At 36.2% G+C, this 20206-nt stretch overlaps 1 protein-coding gene across 8 annotated transcripts in view; it reads left to right on the top strand.

Annotated features, from left to right (window-relative positions):
- LOC122824907 (disks large-associated protein 2) overlaps positions 1-20206 on the top strand; it is a 99860-nt gene that overhangs the window by 37145 nt on the left and 42509 nt on the right. For all 8 annotated transcript variants that reach the window (XM_044105796.1, XM_044105795.1, XM_044105798.1 and 5 more), the window contains one exon: positions 13287-14443. In XM_044105796.1, the coding sequence (XP_043961731.1) occupies positions 13287-14443 (1157 nt within the window). The remainder of the gene's footprint in view (positions 1-13286; positions 14444-20206) is intronic.

Below are 20206 nucleotides of genomic sequence, written 5' to 3'. Positions count from 1 at the left end.
AAAGGTTTTTATATCTGTTGCAACACTTGGTGTGTCTGCATGTGTGGCTGTGAGTTTGTGTTTGATGTTTTGCCCATTTGAGGTTCACAACACAGCATTTTCTAATGAAAGTCATGGGCTCCCCTCAGCCAGCTCTCTGACTGTCTCAACTCCCACCAGAGTGACAGATGGAGCGACATGGCAAAACAACATAGCGCTACGTCGACTAACAGAACAACACTGGGAGAGCATAAGATGAGCATACTGTAAAACTGGTATAACTGTATGACCGAGATAGAGAGCAGGAGATGATTAAAATGGTACCATTCCGTTTCATATTGTGCTTACCATTCTTCTCTTAGAAAATCATTATTGTAATTGCAAAGTTACTCAATTTTGCTAAAATATAACATGAGTTGGAATTATTTTACAGCATTTTGTAACTTGTTGTATATATTAAAACAGAATATATTAAAGCTCAGTTATATGTTGAAGGCAAATCCTTTGTCTAGAATAAAAACGGTCTTCAAACATCCTAGATCTGTTAGAATGTTTTAATTTCCTCTTACTCTGTCAAAAACTGGTAGTAGTTTTCACCGTTATCAAGCTGATCTAAAGTCAGAATCAGTTGCTAGTTCATTGAAAATGATTTAGCAACAAGATATTCTGAAGATAGATTTTTTTTCCCCCTCTTTCAGTTAAAGGTTTTAATAAACTGATTATTGGGCTAGATGAAGCTGTTCTTTTGCAATTACTTAACAGATCTCTATTATCCAGTATGGTTATTTGAAAAAAAAAGAAGAAAAATTCACAACTGATTCTGCCCATCAGATGGTAAAATGTGTACTCTGAGTCACATAACAAATTTCACCTAATTGTACGCATTGCCAGTGGTGATTCTTGACATACTTCATGTAGGCAGTTGCCCAGGCATGCATAACAAAGGGTATGCAGATAAAAATATATAACTTGTCTGCCATTTATGCTCAGAACAAGTTTTTCATTGCTTTATGCAATGGCATTCAGCAAATGTGTAAAAGAGTGGGTGTATCCATGTGTCCAGAAGTTAGTCCGGCATGCTGCTGAGAGAATAGGAAGACTTGGTTATGTGCTCTGTGTTTAAGTGCACTGCTTTTTATCCCACCTTAGCTGATGATTTCCTGCATTTGGATTGGGTGGGGGGCACAATAAGGGATTGGCCTAAGGTGGCATTCATGAAAGAACTGTTATAGAATATTGCCTATGTTGATTTTAACTCATTGCCAGATGTTTTTCTGAGATGGAGTTTTACAGGTTGAAATCATCACGGAGTGATGGGAAATAATCAACTTCTTGCTTTTGTTCCACACATTTGTCACATTTGGTCACATACATTTAGAAGATCTAGAACATTTTGTACATTGTGACTTGGCAGAAAATGCTGTCTGAATCATGTTAACAATCTGGAAGCCTTTTGTTACTTGGTTTGAACAAGGCCACAGTGCCAGCTGGTGAGGAGGTTAAGATGGGGAAACATACATGCTGGGTTTTGCTCTCAACAGTGACACCTTATGTGTGTAAGCACATGCTGACCTGTTGTTCAGGTGCCTCAGTTTTCCGTGTGTGAATTACAGAAAGAGAACAGACTCTCACAAGGGCTTTTATTCCATTGATTTTATACAACTTATGTCTAAAAAGGCTTGCATGTCATGTTGTCATTAGATTATGCTTTGCTTTGTTTTGTTTTTTGTTTGGATTTTGCACCAAAGTGATCTTGTGTTTTTTTATTTATGTGTTTCTAATTCTTCAAACTAGCTTTCTGGTGATCTTGGCATATCTTTAGTATACTGTAATATATCAACTTATTTCTTGTTTTTGATGTCCCAAACAAGTTACTGGTCTTGGCAGACAATATGCTCAAGGTACATACAAAGCCAACTTTATCACACAGCGTTGTATCAGTGAAATGCTCCATATTCATTTTAGAAGTGCATTTACTTTTAATGTAAACATCTGCAAAACTTCTACTGCCTGCTCAGAGAAATGAGCAAAAAACATCAAAATCAAGATGATGTGAAAAATGAAGTTGTAATACAGCACTGCAGATGTTGGATGGTCTCAGAAAATCTGATTTATGCGTTGTGGAGTGAAGGGCACTGTTAATGAGCTCGTTCCAGGGTTATTATGGGGCTTTATGTGCATGTGATTATTGAGTTAAGCATCACATTAATTGAGTGAATTTTTAATGCTGCTCTGCAGAGTTTCGAAGGATGAGCATAGTTATGAATAACTACAGTCAGAGGACACTGGGGGATTTTTTTTTCATAACCTAAATTTCGAAGAGTTGGTGATTACTGCTAAAAAAATCAGTTCACTTATTACCTTGGTATTTTTATAAATGTTCAACTTTGGCTAAATTTATAGGGTCCATCTCAAAATTTAACAATCTTGCTAACTTAGCTGTATACTGTTGAGAATATTTGCTCCCCATAGTGTGAAAAATATTAAATTTTTCTTTATTTAGGACTACTACTACCAATCACCAGAAGCAAATGTTAATTTTTTTTGGCATTAGGGGTCTTCATTCTTCCTTCAGACAGGAAATCGATAGAGAGACTGGGGGATTGCAGGGAGACATGAAACAAAGGTCCTAAGGTCAGGAATCAAACTCTGCATGACCACACAGAGGACCAATCTCCCCAGCACACATGGTCCTTGCTGTATAATATGCTGCACTTCCTCTGGTTTTATTGTATAATTCTCTTTTTTGTGAATAAAATTATTTAATTTAGCTAATTGTGATTTTCAAAAGTCCTGAAAATGCAACGGCTTTCAGTTTAAAGAGCTGTCATCATTAAAAATGGAAATGAAGAGACTTCCTTTCAAAATCTTTAGAGAAACACCAGGAAACATTATGCACTTGTTATTTATGACTAAGTTGTAAGACAGTGTGGTATGTGTGAAAATATAATTGCTTCTGTACACTGGTGGGACGAATTTGTCTTACACAAAGGAAATTTGCAAGGTTAAACATGTGGATATGTTACAATGGGTGATTACACCAAAACACTTAATCTCTTAAAACACATCGAGGATCTCCATTAACAAATATACATGATTGTTGTTTTTGACCTCCTGTTGGCTAGTGAGAGAAAATGATATATATTTTTCTACTAAGATGTAAACCATGTTAAAGCCAACAACTGCTCCATGACTACGGACGGCATATCAGCAGCTTGTTGTGTTGTTCCAGTGTATGTGTATAGTTACATTGTCATCAGCATATTGCATTTTAACAATTATATGCTGGGCAAACATTTGACACAAGAGTTAAAATAGAAGCTGAATAGGACTATTCCAAAACTAGAGCCTGGTGGAACTCCTTATGGTGGAATTTCATTGTGCATTTCACAAAGAAAGCAGTTTGGGAAGGTTAAAGCAACCTATCTGTGGCACTAAACCCAATGTTTTATGATTCATTAAAAAATTTCATTAATCCATCACTCATTCTTCTCTTTCCATGTATTCAGTTAGATGATATTGTTAATTTTATTGTGCTTTTCCCACTATAGCTATAACTTTGACTTCTACTAGTTTGTTTAAAAGTTATAATAGACTTCCTTTTATTTGACAACATTACATTTAAGACTTAACTGATATTTAACTTTAATTAAATGTAAAACCTTTACTTTGTTTTGACTTTGAATGTAATTTAAAAAAATGAACTGATATTCCTCAGGGTTGCTTTAAACTTTACTCTTATTTTATCATAACCATAGTATTCTGTCAAGTTAATAAAAATTCTCCAATGTGATTTTCTGTGGGGACAAAAGAAAGCAAAATGTAGCTGGTTGCGACAGCATCAAAGCTTTTGTGCTACCATCTGTGAGCCTTTAAGTCAGTGCTGTGCCCAGAACATTTCATACTATATATCCATAATTTTAAGAAACTTAAAGAACTTTCACCCTCTGTGGGTATTTATACTCTAAGAGCTGGTCACGGGTGAAGTCAGAGGCAGCGTGACAGCTTTGTGCAGCTTTGCCCTTAGTGGAAATGATCTCTTCCTGACTGTGCTTTTATGTGTTCTCTGTCTCTCTTTAGGTTTGTTTTCCTCTCTGCTGCAATAGAAATTAGAACAGATGGAGCAGAACATGACAAAGCAGCCTAATTAAGAGAGTGGTGCACTTCCAAATCCCCACATGTGGAAACTCTGTCCAGAACCATGACAGAACACGTTGGCATCAAGGAAGAAAATGAAAAAAAGAGAAACAGTTTTTCAAATTTGCATGATTCATCTTTAACAAAAAAAAATAAGCCATTTTTCCCTACAATCTTGAAGCCTTGCAATGGATATTGTAACAAAAAGGTCATTTAATAATCTCTAATCTGGTGCTTCACCCTTTTGTCATTGCAGGATTACAATATGAAATGAGTTACATGGCTGAATACATTTACATGCTGCAGATAATTTAGGCATCAATCAAAACAAGGCAAATGTTACATTTAAGAATTGGCACTACTTGGACAGAGGCCTACTCTTTTATATGGTGTGGTTCAAATAAAAAAAGACTGCTGCTTTAAAATATTGGATAAAATTTTTATTTTTGTATTTTAACTTCATAAACTGAAATGTTTTTATTTTTTTTACTTTAACGTTGGGTAGATATTTACTCCTGCTGTACTAGTTATTACAGTACTTTTGAATAATTATTGATGGTTATTTGCATATTACATTGATTTTAATTAGTGTTATTCATGTTTACTGGCACATTGTGCATACCATTCTACGAAAGTTTTGGTATTTATTCGGATTCTTCCTTTCTTTTTTTTTTTTTGCAGTACATTTAGTCAAGCTGTAGTGCAGTATGGAAATGTTCATTTTTATTTTTATACATATTGCCACACTGACAGATACAAATTCTATCTTTAAACCAGTTTTTATACCCATAACATGTAGTAATTTGGATCACACTACTTCATTGATCCCCCAGGGGAAATTCTTGTTTTCCTTTTTGTTTTGAGTGTATTTACTTGCTTTACAGTTTCCCTCCCAGCATTAATGATTCATGTGGCAATACTAATTAAATCAAAAATAAATGTGACTAGTCATTCATACTGTGAATACTTAAAGTGTACCACTTTAAGTATAAGTGTTCTAGATCCATTTGGAGCAACTAGATCTGAGGTTACCACTCCATATAACAATAAAAATGCTATTTACTGTCAGTTTATTCTGTCAGTGAGAATAATCTATTATGGTTCAGGTTGTCTTGCATTTCATTTTAGCAATTACTTATATACAATTTTAACAAGCTCTATTTATGGTAAAGAGATACGACAAGGTAGAAAAATAAAGAGAATGAGATGTAAATAAGATTTAAACAATTCCAGCAACATGGTTTTAACTTCCATATGTACCACTAGCAGCCTAAGTTACTGATATAGGCTACTAAGCCAGTAATGAGGAATGAGCCCAATAAACAAGAACATCAAACAACAAAAGAAACATCCCTTGATGTCCTATTAATTCACTGAACCCTGCCTTTTTTTATTGACGTGAGCATCACACAAGACGTTCATTAAGATTTTTAGCAATGAACTCCTATATTTAGAGTTCTACAGCAGATATCTGTTATTTTAAATTAGCCTGCAGCACTTTCTAATTGAAACAATGCTGTCGTTTACACAGTAGACGTCCAATTAGTAACTCCTCTGCTTGAGGGGAGTCATCACAGTTCAGACTGCAGAGCTAACACACATAAAATAGTTTCAGATTGCCTCCAAAAGCTACCTGAGCAATACCGTTCACAATTTGAACAGTACTGCTCAGTGTGTTTGAGTGTATTGACTTGTATTTGACAATGCCCTAGCTCAACAAAAACTCTCAGAATAGACGATAGTGCCAGGTTTGACTGGGAACCTGCACTCCTGTAGTGTCAGAGCTTCTGGGACTAATTTCTGCACAATACATGCAATAATGAATCTCAAATGAAGCATACACACCTGCAGAAACTGCTAAACGATCCAGCTTCACTCTTGAAATATTTCCACACTTTTTAACATGGCTGAGTAAAGCAGATGTAGTAATATTGTGGGAATCTACAATTTCCCACGTTTGCTAAACACAAAGTATTACTTGTGAGTTGCAAAATAAAATATTTTCCCTGATTTATTATTTATTTAACAGTTTTCTCTCAAGTGTTAATCTCAATTTCAGAGCAATATTCCATCGCACTCAGACTGCACAAGCTTGCTATGTTTACATTGTAGGAGTTATTACCATGGAGATGTGTCTGCATCTTCTGCAGGACCTGAATGAGAAGAAGCATTGTGCCAACTTGAAGCCTCCCACATCAGTTTTTTTTTTTTCCATATTGTTTTGTCGGCATTGTTAAACTTCACCTTAAACAATAGGTTTGTGTTTGATACGAAGAAGCAGAATCAATGTGGAAAGGAAAATATTTTTTTCGCACCTACCATGACTACATTCTTTTGTATTTTATCAAGTTTATAGTGGAGCCCAGAAAGTTTTCATTGCATCCGAGTCACCTTTTTTTTTTTTTTCCATCGTACTGGTCTGTTTTATTCCTACACTGCAATCATACAATCGATGTACAAGTCTATGCTAAGGCACAAAGAGAAACCTTGAAGGAAAGCATGTTTCAGCTCTGTGTTAGACATTGTCTTTCTTGTGTGGGAGGCTTCAAAGGCAGCAACACAGTTAGCAGTGGTTGATTACGGGCTCCTTATACGGGGTTTTCTTCCATAGAATGGCACGGAGAAGACAGAAGGAGTACGGCTGTGTTCAGGGTGTGTGCTACCACTCCATCAGCTCTGTCTGCTTTCTGAGGAGAGAACAGCAGCAGTGGGAGGGGAGTGGGTGGATATCAAAAGGTGAAAGTCAGACTACTGCAAAGCTTTAACCAATGCAGTATGATTTTGTCTCAGTTGCAGGATTTAACATACTTTAGCCTTATGTAATACTTGTGGTCTTTGCCGTTTGTCTCTGTGGAAACGTATGGTTATTGAATGTACTTTATCTATTGCATTCTTGTAAAATTAACTGATACTATAAACCTTCCTTAATAGTACCATCATTTACTCATTCATCTCAGTGTTTAGGGGATCATAATATCGTTCACATCAATGTCAGGCCATTGTATGGTCTTGGTTATGTTTACTTGAATAACGTTACTAAGAAACATAGCATCTCTGGTTGGGGACAGAAGAGCCTATGGCTGAGGTGGAAGACAAAGCAGTTTAACAGGAAGCTGTTGGTCAAAGGAAGGTGAAATGTCTGTTTAACTGGGAGCAGGAGACATCCTGTCCTCCTTTTGTCAATAGCTAGTAGTAATGTCTCAGCAAAATACCTCAACAGCTCAGCTGCCTGTTGCTAAGATCTCTGCTGTGGAATTAGCTCGGTGTGCATTACTGTGGAGGAGGGAGGCCAAGTTTATTTCAAGTTATGCAAGCATCTTGGAGATAAAGTGGTGTTCTGCTCAGGCACTGACTGCAGCAAAGCTTTAACTTAGCACAATGTTTCCCAGGGAGCAAAGGAAATAGAGAGGGTTTCCTCTCTGTTTTTTTTTCTTCCACAAACCGATTCTAATTTTTCTCTCCTCAGCGTCTCATCTTTTTTCACAGGAGAAAAATTACATACTGGATCAGGTGCTGACTGGAGCACATTAAGGAAATGTCCTGTTACTCATCGAGCACAATAGCTGTTGCGTAAGCTGTGGAAACTAGAAAGTGCTCATTAATGTCTAATAGACATTTAGTACAAGATCTTACGCAGCCTAGCGTATTCATGAGAATGTTTGGAAGGTAATGTTCTCCTCAAGAATTAAGAAAATAAACATTGGCCTTTTGAAGCACCATTGTTTATGTAAATCAGTTGTGGAGAGTGGAGTATAAACTGCTTAAATCACCCTGAGTAGCTAGATCAACACTTTAGATAGCATGCATCTGATAAAGAGGTCCTTAACTCATTGGTACCTCATGTCATATAGACACATACAAAATTATTTCAATATATAATAGGTAGTTTACAATGGCATTGGTTGGGTGTAATTTTTGGAGACATGACATTTGTTCAAATAAAGTATTGAAACCATCTCTCAGGCAGATGAGCTGGAGGCTAAATATGCAACAAAACTGTATCACTGCATTGCTGAGAGAGTGGGAGGTATTGACCAAGACAGAGTTAAGCTAAGCTTCCTCTTCCTTGCTGCTGCCCGCCGGCGATCCAGAGTCAGCCATGTGACACAGCTCTTTTTTTTTTCTGGAAAAAAAGTCTGCTGGATTTCTTTAACTTGACATAACCTCCCTCACTGAGACTGATAAGTTGGTCACTGTGTGCTAGTGCATGTTGATGCATACCGCACATCGAATGGCACTGAGCACTTAGGGGACCAACTCAGTGTGTTACACTAAAAGCAAGTTGTCATATGGTCTGAATACTTAACATGTCACATATATATGTGGCAAGCAGTCTGGTTTACAGGTTCTGAGAAGTGCTAAAATAAATTATTGTATTTTCAGACAGTGAACATATTCTATTTATATCCCTTTAATTTCATTTTGGGATCATAATTTATGTGTACTTATAATAAACTGACATTATTCTCCTATAGTTACTACAGTTGCAAATGTACCAAATTCAAAATCATTAATATGCAGATAATACATAATTAAGGTATCTTTGGCAGCAGGATTATGTATTGTGTGCACTCAAGCAGCACCTGTGATTAAAACAGATCGCATGACATTAATAGTTTTATGTCTACCACTTTTGAATGATTGACTGATTAATTAAAAGTATTTATTGCCCCTTTAATAGTTTTTCTCCCCTTCATAATGCTCTCCCCCCAAAGGAATAGGGTGAATAGACTTTTCTCAGTTTGATTTGATATTAAAAATCTAATCTAGGTTGAAAGGTTAGTCTCTAAACAACTAATTATGACAAAATCAACGCACCTAAAGATAATTTCTGTAATCAGAATCCTGCAGTGATATCAAGTTTGGGTCAGAAAGAAAGGCTGATGATTTTTCCTGAGGGTGGAAACAGATGTTGTGTGGCTTTTGACTCACTAAATCAGATGTTGTGACATTCTTGATAGCATGCAGTGACGCACTATTACTGTCTTTTCTTGGCTCTGACTAATAAACAGGTGATGAACTGTAAAGCATGCATCCAAATGCAGTGCTATATTTAATCAGAGTTTATTAACTCATGACTGAGTTAATAACTCATGACTGAGTTAATAACTCATGACTGAGTTAATAACTCATGACTGAGTTAATAACTCATGACTGAGTTAATAACTAATGACTGAGTTAATAAACAGGAGTTATTGTCAAAGTCATTTTGAATGGTTTAACAGCATTTTTTATTTTCATAAATACAAATTAAAACAATCACAACTCTGTGGGATTTAGATTCATTAGCCGATTTCAAGTTTGACAGAAGCAGATATGTTGAGCAAGTCTGCAGGTCTTCTAGGAGTGAGTAAACATAAAAATCACTTTGAGTGAAGTTATTTTAAATATTTTTAACAGTTACATGCTGCCAGGGTTAGAATATTAACTAAGGTCACGTGGCCATAATCATTCTGACTTAATTGCTAAAAATTACTGCTTTTCTTAAAACGGCAGGAGCTATACCTACTCTATCCACCCTTTGCTGATCTGGACGCCAGCCTGGTTTAGGTTATTTAAAAACTATTCTGGTTACTTATATTGCACATTTTTAAATGCATTTTCTTTGAGTGAAATATACTTAACCGCTAAAAAAGGCATGATACAAAAGATGTCAGTTTACGGCTTGTAGCTGCTGCTAATAATTAAAGTTTGCGCAAAAACTTGATAATTCAACAGTTACTTTCCTAAACCTCTTCAAATGTAGTCCATTCTGCAAATCGAGCCATGACTTCAAGAATAAAGAATCTGCACCACACTGCATGCTATTTGTGTCTCCTGTACACTTCTGATACTGAGATCTACCAAACCCCACACAGCCTTGAAAATCCAGCTACAATTCCTGGGTTTTAGTGGTGGTTGCTATGGCAACTGGGCTTTTTATTTTTGGCTCCTTTGAAATACTGTGCAAGATTTAGAGATCCCAAATGTTATGTAAGATGAAGTGCCCTGTTTCAGGCTGGGGTTTCCTGCTGCAGCGAACTTAATTAATTACGGGGGAATGGCACACACTTCAGGTGCTCCAGTGTGTACTTAAGAGCTTTGATCACATCTTTCCATTTTATGAATCAGACGACGTTTCTGTGCAGGAAGCTGTAGGCACAAGTTCTATTGTTCACAGAAGTGCGTTGGACATACTCTTCGATTAGAGATGACTCATATCTTAATGGTTCAAAGATGAAAAGGTAAAGATCTAGACGTTTGCATTGAAAGTTAGAAACAACATTAACAGCATAAATAAATCTTTATAATAAACAGATTAAAAGAAATAAACAAACATTAATGAGATCAGACACAGATAGCTGAAGCATTTGTTGAACTATTTAAACCTCCTTTTCATCTTAAACTTTCGCAATCTTGTTTAGTTAGTTAAAATATTTCTCATGAAATGCCCAATGCCAGAAAGAACATTTTGCTTTTTATGCTAATTATGGAAGAAAAACAAATTAAAACTACTTCACTTGGAAGCATTTGATTGAGCTTAGTTTGCAATAGGGCACCAAATCTCACAAATGAAGATCAGAATGAGTAATAAGGAAAGAGAGGAGGAACAATTGTGAAATTAAGGTGACAAAAACACCTGGGCAGATTCATGTTAGTTGGGTGCTGAAGTCCAAATTCAGTTGTCAACTCAATGTTGCTTGAAATAATCAGGTGAGAGATCAGTTTACGTTATGTCATTTATCATTTGCATAATAATTTTATTATACCCCATCTTTGCTTACAAGGGCTTTCATTTTCTAAATGTATGATTTATTGAAAACCCCTTGAAGTGACTGAACTATGGCGATGGTTTACAGCTGTATATGTTAAGCATCTACTTGAATCATGTTGTTTAATCTTTCAGCGTCACGCTGCAGCGCCCTCCACAGTTATTGGCATTATTGATAAAGATGCATAAAAATATCGCAAGTCATCTTTTTATTGCAGTAGCTTAACCTCATGTTCATAAATATTTGAGATACCAACCCTTAAATAAGGCAAATATGTTTTTGTACTTTTTAAAATTGATAAGGTTTCCGATCTTTAAATTCACAACTATTGGCATCTTCCTGGTGTATCTATATACACACAGATATACTCACACACGCATACGCCCATACTTTCATTGATAGGAAACAACAGGTGTTAAGAAAATGAACACTTAGCACTGAATCCAGAGAATTTGGCTTAGTTTGCTGTGAAAACTGTGGCAATTACAAGACTGTATTGGAAACCTACTCAAACAGAAGATTACATGGCATGAATCTGTAGCTTGTTATTTGAAAACCTACACTCAATAAAACAGTTTCCATGTTATTTCCTTTCTTGTTGTCCTTAGTTTCTTAAATATTGTGTTTGTAACTTAGATATAATAAGGTTTACCAAAAAATTTCCAAATGTAAATTTAAGAAGATATATATTTCAAAAACAAATTTTCTAGCTCAATTTCATGGTTAGCTGATGCTTCTCTTCAGATGTTCACAGTCTTTTATTCTTGAGGGATTAGGATTCAGTCTGCTTGTTGCAATAATTGGGTGAATGCAGAAACCAAATGCAAGTTTACCAGCAAGCAGACAGCTTGTGAATAATAGACTTTAGCAACAGCAAACAGTCACTGTTATTACAGGGGGAAAAAAGGAAGAGAAGCTTAAGATACCACCCAACTCTAATGAGTGGCTCCCACAAGACAGAAGACTGTGACAGAGAGCAAAACAAAGCAGGAGGTGTTTGAACTGAGAAAAGATACAAACTAACATGTTTCAGGTGGCGTGATTAGAAAATCTGAACCAGGTGCTCATGAAGGAAAAGGTGTGAGAAATAAAAATACCGAACCTGAAAAATGAGCAGAAAATTTGGTAAAAACAAAAACAAACACATTTTAAAAATGAACAACCAATAATAATCCCCCATACAGTTGATTTTGTGTTAAGGAGTGCCAATTGTTCTTTCTTTTCAAATTTATTTATTTTAAAAACTCGGTAAGTTTGATTGCTCTGGTCTAAGAGTTGATCGTTTATGATTTCCTTTTGGTTATTCACCTTTTCTCACTGATGAATGTTACATTTGGGTTTTATTCAGCTTCTTTTCCAATCACTTTATGTACAATTCGCATACGATTACACTGAAAAAAACAAAACAGTTTTATATACATAGGTATATGTGTTCCCATAGTAACATGACTGAGTGACTTTTTCTGGGCTATTCAGAGTTTTTTTTTACTGTTCTACTTCAGTCAGCTTGCACTCACTGTCAAGGTGACAATACTGGTGTTGTAAGTATTGTTCAACATTTTTGGTGGAGAGAAAAATTCATTCATCCATCAACAGAAAATATGGCAAGTTGTCAAACTCCTGAAGCAGCAAATCAGGCCCAACCATCACATTTCCACCATCATGTTTAACTGTTGTGGTGTTCTTTTTGTTTTGTCTCTTGAGAAATTAGATTTTTGCGTTGCTTCAAAAGACATTTTAATCAAAAAATGAAAAATACACAATTTCAGCATTCTGTATGAGACATGAGGTAAGCAAGTATCTCACCTCAGTGTGTCTACAGTGTAGTATAGTGACAGTGTAGTAGCCTTGCAAATAGACAACAAAGGACGAGGCTCTTTGTGTCTGAGTCACACTGAAAACAATTTAATAATTTCTGATCTATTTTTTACTTGCTTTGTTCTTGTGTCTCTTTGTTGCTTGGAATTTATTCAAATCTCTGACTTTCCAATTTCCTGTGAGTACAGCACTCAATAAATCACCTACAGAAAACCTTCCATGTGAACGTTTCAAATAAAACTTTTCAGAGTCATTGTTATTGGACATTATTGTATTAAGAGAAAAGTTTTCATTGAACTCAACTGTGACTTTAATATAATTCTTTGCCGGTTTAGGCCATGGAAAGTATTATTTATGCTAATAATTTTTCATTTGACGTCAATATACTCTCAAGTGTTTATAAAGAACTAAAGTGTAATTATTTTAATATGCAGGATACTTAACAGATGAGTGTAATGAATCACAGCAGTATTAAAATGTTTGAAGCGTAGCCAAAAACAAGATCAGATGAAGACATTTAAACTGGACTTATGACTCCCTGATTCCTGTATCTCAGTGATTTAATGTTTTCCTCTCCTTCTTCCTTCTTCTCTGCATTAGACCAGAAGTTTACATCTTGGTCCCCACCTCGGAAGGTAAATGAAGGCAGACATCTCCCTCCTGCCAGGAACATGAAGGGCTTATCGGGCAGTCGTTCCCAGCATCATATCCCTTTACCACATGGTTTGGACTACGATCCCCACATTCATGATTTCCATGGCCACCATGGCTCTGACTCCCGCCACCCGTCATACCTGCTCAGTCCCACAGAGAGCTGCCCCGTGGACTTCCACCACCGGTACTCGCCTCGAAGCTCCATCCACTCTGACTGCATGATGATGTCCCCTGTCATGATGCCTCCACCTGCCGCATCAGACCACATCTCCAGCAGCACCTTCCCCAGAATGCACTACAGCTCTCAGTATTACGACTCAGCCACCCGGGAAGACTGCGCTGCCATCACAGCCTCCGCCACCTCGCCGGCTGTCGCTGCTGTGGCAGCCGCTGCTGCTGCCTCCTCCCACCACGCCGGCACTAAAAGCAATCGCCTTCCAGCTAACCTGCTAGACCAGTTTGAGAAACAACTGCCACTTCACCGCGACGGCTTCCACACGCTACAGTACCAGCGCACGTCCACAACCACTGAGCAACGCAGCGAGAGTCCCGGCCGCATCAGACACCTCGTTCATTCTGTTCAGAAACTCTTCACCAAGTCCCACTCTTTGGAGGGGTCATCCAAGATGAATGGCACAAAAGGTGATGTAGGAGGTGGAGGAGGACCAGGGTCTTATTACCATCATGGCCACCACTCCACCAAACATGGCAGCAAGAGGAGCAAAAGTAAAGAACGTAAGCACCGCTCTGGAGGTTGGTGGAGCTCTGATGACAACTTGGACAGTGACAGCACCTATCGCACACCGAGTGTAATGTCGAGACACCATGGGGAACATGTCAGCCACTGCTACCCAGAATCCATGCACAGCCACCACTTTGGTGAAATGTCGCTCAAGGGCTCCAAGAGTAACAATGATGTCAAGTGCTCAGCCTGTGAAAGCATGGCCATGGCACCCGAGGGCAAATTTATGAAGAGGAGCTCCTGGTCGACACTAACAGTCAGCCAAGCCAAGGAGGCCTATAGGAAGTCATCGCTTAATTTGGACAAACCCATGATGCACACCGACCTCAAAACGTCTTCACGAGCATGTCACTACCTTCAGGTAAGTGGGCTTTTACTTAATAAAATTGCTTTTATAATATTGTCACCTTCCTAAAATAATAGCCTAAGTAATTTTTTGCCAAAGGTATTCAAATTTTGGGGTGGTGATTTTATTTTGTTGCCAAAATTATCTTTGGCAAAAAAAATAAAAAATCACAAACAATTATTTTAGGAAGGTGATGATATGTATATTGGAGCTGTTACGGATGCAACTTTACGTTGGCGTGTATATTTAGAAAGGATATATTGGTTATGTTTTGTTGCCAGTCTGAGTCCATCATTTGACTTTTGATAACAAATTCCAGTTTAATTCTTCATTAAGCCTAATGACTAATGTACACTGTTGGTTTACCAGGTTCTAAGACTGTTTCAATTAAAACTGAAAGTTCATTGCCCTGGACTACAGTATATATGGCAAGAGTTTTCCTGCAGAAATATTATTTTGTATATCATCTAATGAAATGGGAATGAATCAAACTAACTGTTCTTGTAAGAAAGTACTTTGTGAACCAAATTAGGAAGGAAGCAAAATGCTCAACTGTAACTCATTTTAAGTTAGATGAATTATTGGCTAGTCTGAAGTACCAAGCAAACAATAATACTTTATGAAGGCTTAGATAACTGGACAGAAAATGTTTTTTAAAAAAGAAATCCTTAAGATATCCTTAAGAGGGAATTGTTTATATTGCTATTCAGTCCCTTCACACCCAAATCAACCACTTATACTGCGGCCTAATTTTGTAAAGTCATGACTAAAAACATTGTATCATGCAAAGATTACTGTTTAGTGCTTACAAATGATAGTCCATTTGAATAGTGATAGAACGCTCTCTCTGGACCCATGTCTGTCCAAGACTAGATTACATAGATATTGTTTTGCCAGTGATGCTTTGAGATTCACAGTCAGACATAGAAGCAAAAAGTGCTATTTTTTTCTGTGCTATATGGAGTCCTTTAATAGAGAAGCATGTTTTGGCAGGTCTCTGTGTTGGGCAAATGAAGAGGCTGCAGGTGGCACATGGGCACAATCTGTTCTAAGAATGTTCACAACGAAAAGCCTATTTAGTGGGGAAATGAAAGGGAAGCTTTGTACAGTGGTGGTAGCAAAGGATAAGTTAGCCAATCAGATTTAATAGTTTTTATTTTCAGAGTTGTTTTTTAGCGGGTGTTTTTCTCCGAATGATTGAAGGTTGGTAGTATGTATTATTTTCATCCAGAAGCTTTTAGCCCACCAGTTTGGTAACATATCCTTTAAATTTCATTTATATTGACAGAGATGGTTCACAAACTAGCGTATAAATCTGCAAAGTGTCAACAAACACAACTACATTTGCTCTTGATTAATTCAGGATTTTGCATTTTGCTTGCTGATTTTATTTGTAGGAGTTAATGCACTTTTCAATCTAAAAATACATGAATGACAGTACAAACACGATGCTCTCTCTGGTCCTGTAATTCTATAAGAAAAGACAAGTGTTTGTCAAACACTTTAGTGTGTATAATGGCTGTGTTTGATACACTTCCTTGCTGTGAAAAACATCAAGCATCCTTCGTAATCTTTTTGACCACGCTTGGAGGAGCATACACCTCAGTCTGTAGCAAACAATTACTGAAGCTAGTAAGAGTGTGGGTAAAGCACACAAGAGAAAATTTTAAAAAGTAAACTCAATGTTACAGAGACAGGAAATTTTAACTGTCATCTGGGGAAAAACAACTCTAAAAAAAGATGACTTGTGGAGAGTAACTTAAAACTGAGTCAAGAACACAGATTCCTTTTACAGGCTGTCATGTTGAAATATACAAACTGTTTGAATTGGTTGGGGGGAAAAAAGAATCTTACATCTGCTGGTTTACTGCTTAGGGGCCTTGTAACTGGTCCACTGACACTGTGATTTATAAATGCATTACCATCCTTTGAACTTTTACATTTTGTCACCTGACAGCCACAGATTTATGCATATTGCATATTTTAAGTAGAAAGCAGCACTGAACTGTAAAAGTAAAAAAATTAGAGTTATAATTTGTTTTACAAAAAGAAATCAGAAAATTGCATCTGTTTGTATTTTGACCTGCTTTACAATAATACCTCTGAATAATATTCAACACAAGGTCCCAAGCAAATGCTTTATGCATTTTTGAGGCTCTCATTTGTAAAGAAAAATATCATTGATCTTTTTTTCCTTCTACTTCACAATTATGCAGAACTTTATGTTTTATATAAAATCTAAATAAAATGTATGTTTTTGGTTATAATGAATGCTTCTGCAAGGCAATGCTGTACATAAAATAATTATTTGGTCAGGTTCTAACAGAAAATTGTTATGCATCTTAGTTTACTGAAAAAATAAATTTACAGAAACAAGTGTACACACTTCCAAGCTAGGTTTATCATTGATCTGACAAAAGATTTTCAAATACAGTCTTTCTAGAAAGTAACTGCTGACTAACTCACCCTGGTGTAAAAACTTTTTCAGTGAATTGGATTTTTTTTTTTATAATATTATTTTAACACAAACTCTCCTTGGTGTTATATTAACTAATGAAGCTGTATCTGTCTAGCAGCCTCAGAGGTTCAGCACATCTTCTCAGGTATAGCATCATATGAGCTCAAACAGTTGTGCTAATGAGCTGGTGCACAGCCTCAATAACTGATTGCTGGCTTGTTAAATACAGTCTCAGATGATCAATGGCTGCACATTAAGATGAAAATTATTCTTTTTCTGCTGCTGTCATTAAGGCTTATTAATTTATTTAGCACATTATGGATGGATGTTCTTCCACTCGTGGGGAAGGATAAATCTAACAAAAAGATGTCATGCATAATAATTTAAGCTTTTTTTCATATTTTGAAACATCCTATGATATTTAGTTCTTTATATTTCTGTTCCGTCATTAAATTCAATAAATAGGACAGGGAGAGGTCAAATTTTGACAGGAGCTGATTTTGGACATGAGCAGAATAGAATGAGAGGGATGGAGACAGAGTCCTCGATGCCAGAGCCAAAAGGAGCAATCAGCTCATGTGCTTTCTCTGTCAGTAGTTCAGCAGTTGTGGCAGAGACACGGCCAAGTCATGTAAGTGGATGAAGTGAGTGACTGGAAGAGCAGAGGAGAGTCTGCACTGTGAGCTGTTCTTTACAGGACCAAAAAAAGCTTCTCTCTGAAATGACACAACTGAATTCCCTCCTGACACTTTGTACTTTATTTTAATTTCATAACTGTTAAAAAAAAGTCCCCATTTTAATGCAACCTGAATTAAATCTGAGAAACCCCTGTGAAAACACCTCAATCAAAATGTTGCAGCCATTTCTTTTTACAACAACCCCGTTTTAGTTTACTTTTAAGTATTGATTTTACTATTTTCTATGGAATTGAGCAGACAAAAAGTGAAACTAACTCATTTATAAACTAATTTGTCCTCAAATCATAATTAAAGGCAGATCTTACACTGGCCCAACAAAGATGAGCATTAAGATATTTTTGTGGGTGCTGGAAGTGAAGCTAGCAGAAGAAAATGGACTCGTTAACTTCGTACTTGTAAAAATTAGTTACAAGTATTTTGGTCACTCAAGCTTCTGCTACCTTACCTACGAATGTGTCTTTGACATTTTTTAAAAATGTTATAGCTACAAAACAATGCATTATATTAGCATAGAAATATTTTATTACGGAGTGTAGCAGGAATGTTGTATCACAATTCCTGAGTTCATAGTATATCTAAGAACCAGCAGGTAAGTGCCTTCCTCTCTGTGTAATATCACTTGCTCATTTGTTCTGGAGCTCAGTAATGCAAGTCTCTGCTTTGCATTGAAGATCACATATATTTTTCAAGAGTCATACCCTGGTTTATCTTGCCCCTAAATTACAAAATATTGCAACATAAAAATCATAATGTGAGAGTTTTGTTGCATAAAATTTTAAAAGTAACACACACGGAGCTTTCAAACTGAAAAGTTGTACCAAAGAGATGCAAAGAGCTGAAACAACATGATTTATCGTCTTACAATAGCAGCAGAGGAAGATATCACTGGAAACAGAATGAGTTTCTGCTGTTAAAAAGATAGACTATAAGAATATATATAATATATAAGAATACAAAGACAAAATAAGAATATAAAACTTTTTTTAAAATGGTCTAGAACAGTTTTTTTCCAGATGTTGTACAGATATGGGCACATTCATTTGAATGTTGTAGCTGTCAGAATGTTCTCCAGTGCTGTGATTACATAAAGCCCTTTAAGGTAATTAAAACTAACTGACATTTCCTGGATAAAAGAAGAAAGCAATTTTAATATATTTAGTTTCCCCTTTTGTCATTGCTTTACTTGGTGAGGGAAGACAGACAGGCATTATTTGATACTGCTAAATCAGGAAAAGTATATCAGTCTTTGTCATTTACTATGCAGTAAATGACTTCCATGGTGATACTGAATGTAATACAGAAAAGATTTTTTAACTTCATTTTGCTTGAGAGTGTATGTTTCATTGTCTTAAATTACTTTGAGTTTCAGAATTACAAAATATCTCAGCCCATGCATTTTGTTTGGAGCTGTCTTGGTTTGTATATAGCTTTGTTTGAATCACCCAGATTTGCCAAAAATACAGGGATTTCTTCTACCAACAATTCTAGTTAGAACAAGAAATCCATCCGGCTTATTTTTGTCCCTTCCAGATCACAAATCACACTAGAATTACTGTAACACAGAATGAAAAAGTCAAGATTCTTTTCCTCTAACGTTTTACTCTGCTAGCACTGTTGTTCACCCTTAAAAAGAACAAATTCTTGGTCTATTTTATGCAGGTTAAAACAAAATCAATTCATATTAGCTCATGCTCTAAACACTCAGGTTCAAAGTCTCAATAAGTATTGATGTTTACACATCAGAACTTACATGAAAATATATAAATGCCATTACTGATCATTTAGCATATCAACTGATGGATGGGTGGTCTGTAATTCATTTATACTGATCTGAATGATTTTGCAGTAGGAGACAACTTTATTCCCCTACTTGTCTCTGCAGGCCTACCTGGACTCATTACTTGTTTGCTGGACCCTTAGAATGCCAAAATGGGTACCAGAATAAAAAAAATTAATAAATGTCACTATGACCTACTTATTTTGATGAGTAGTCCAAATAATCCTCCTAAAACCAGAATTAGGTCCACTGTTTCATTTAGGGTGGTAAATGAAACATTGATGAATATATTTTAAGTGATTTTGGTGATGCACTCATCAAAACATGTCTGGTTAATTATTGACTGTATGACGTTTTCTTTATAACTTTTTAACTGTGTTATTATGTAAAGCACCCTGAACAGTCATGCTGCTGAAATGTACTAAACAAATAAACTTGATTGATCGACTAATTGACTGATTCAAAGACAACTTGTTGGTGAAATATACTACAGTTATTAACTCTTGCCTTCAAGGGGGATGTTGCGTCATAAAGCATCGTCCACCTGCTAATATAAATTTTGCAATAATAATAATAAATGATGCTAGGAAAAGCTGTGCTCAACTCAGAGGTTTATTATGTAAAAAATAGCATCAAGTTCCAAATATTCACTCTGTCCCTTAAAATTACTGCAAAGAACATCTGCTCTTAAAATGCAGCACTTGTATCAGAACATGGGCATTTCAATTTCATGGTTTTGTATTTTGACCAAAGAAAGTCTAAGATGCAGGATAGTGTGTCAGCACAAAACACAATGTGCCTATTTCAATGTTTTTAAGAATGAATCAGAATATTTATCAATGTTG

The sequence above is a fragment of the Gambusia affinis genome, linkage group LG22 (assembly GCF_019740435.1).
Source record: "Gambusia affinis linkage group LG22, SWU_Gaff_1.0, whole genome shotgun sequence".
Taxonomy (NCBI): Eukaryota; Metazoa; Chordata; class Actinopteri; order Cyprinodontiformes; family Poeciliidae; genus Gambusia; species Gambusia affinis.
Note: the sequence above shows the minus strand (reverse complement) of the source record. Positions and strands in the feature narration are given on the sequence as shown.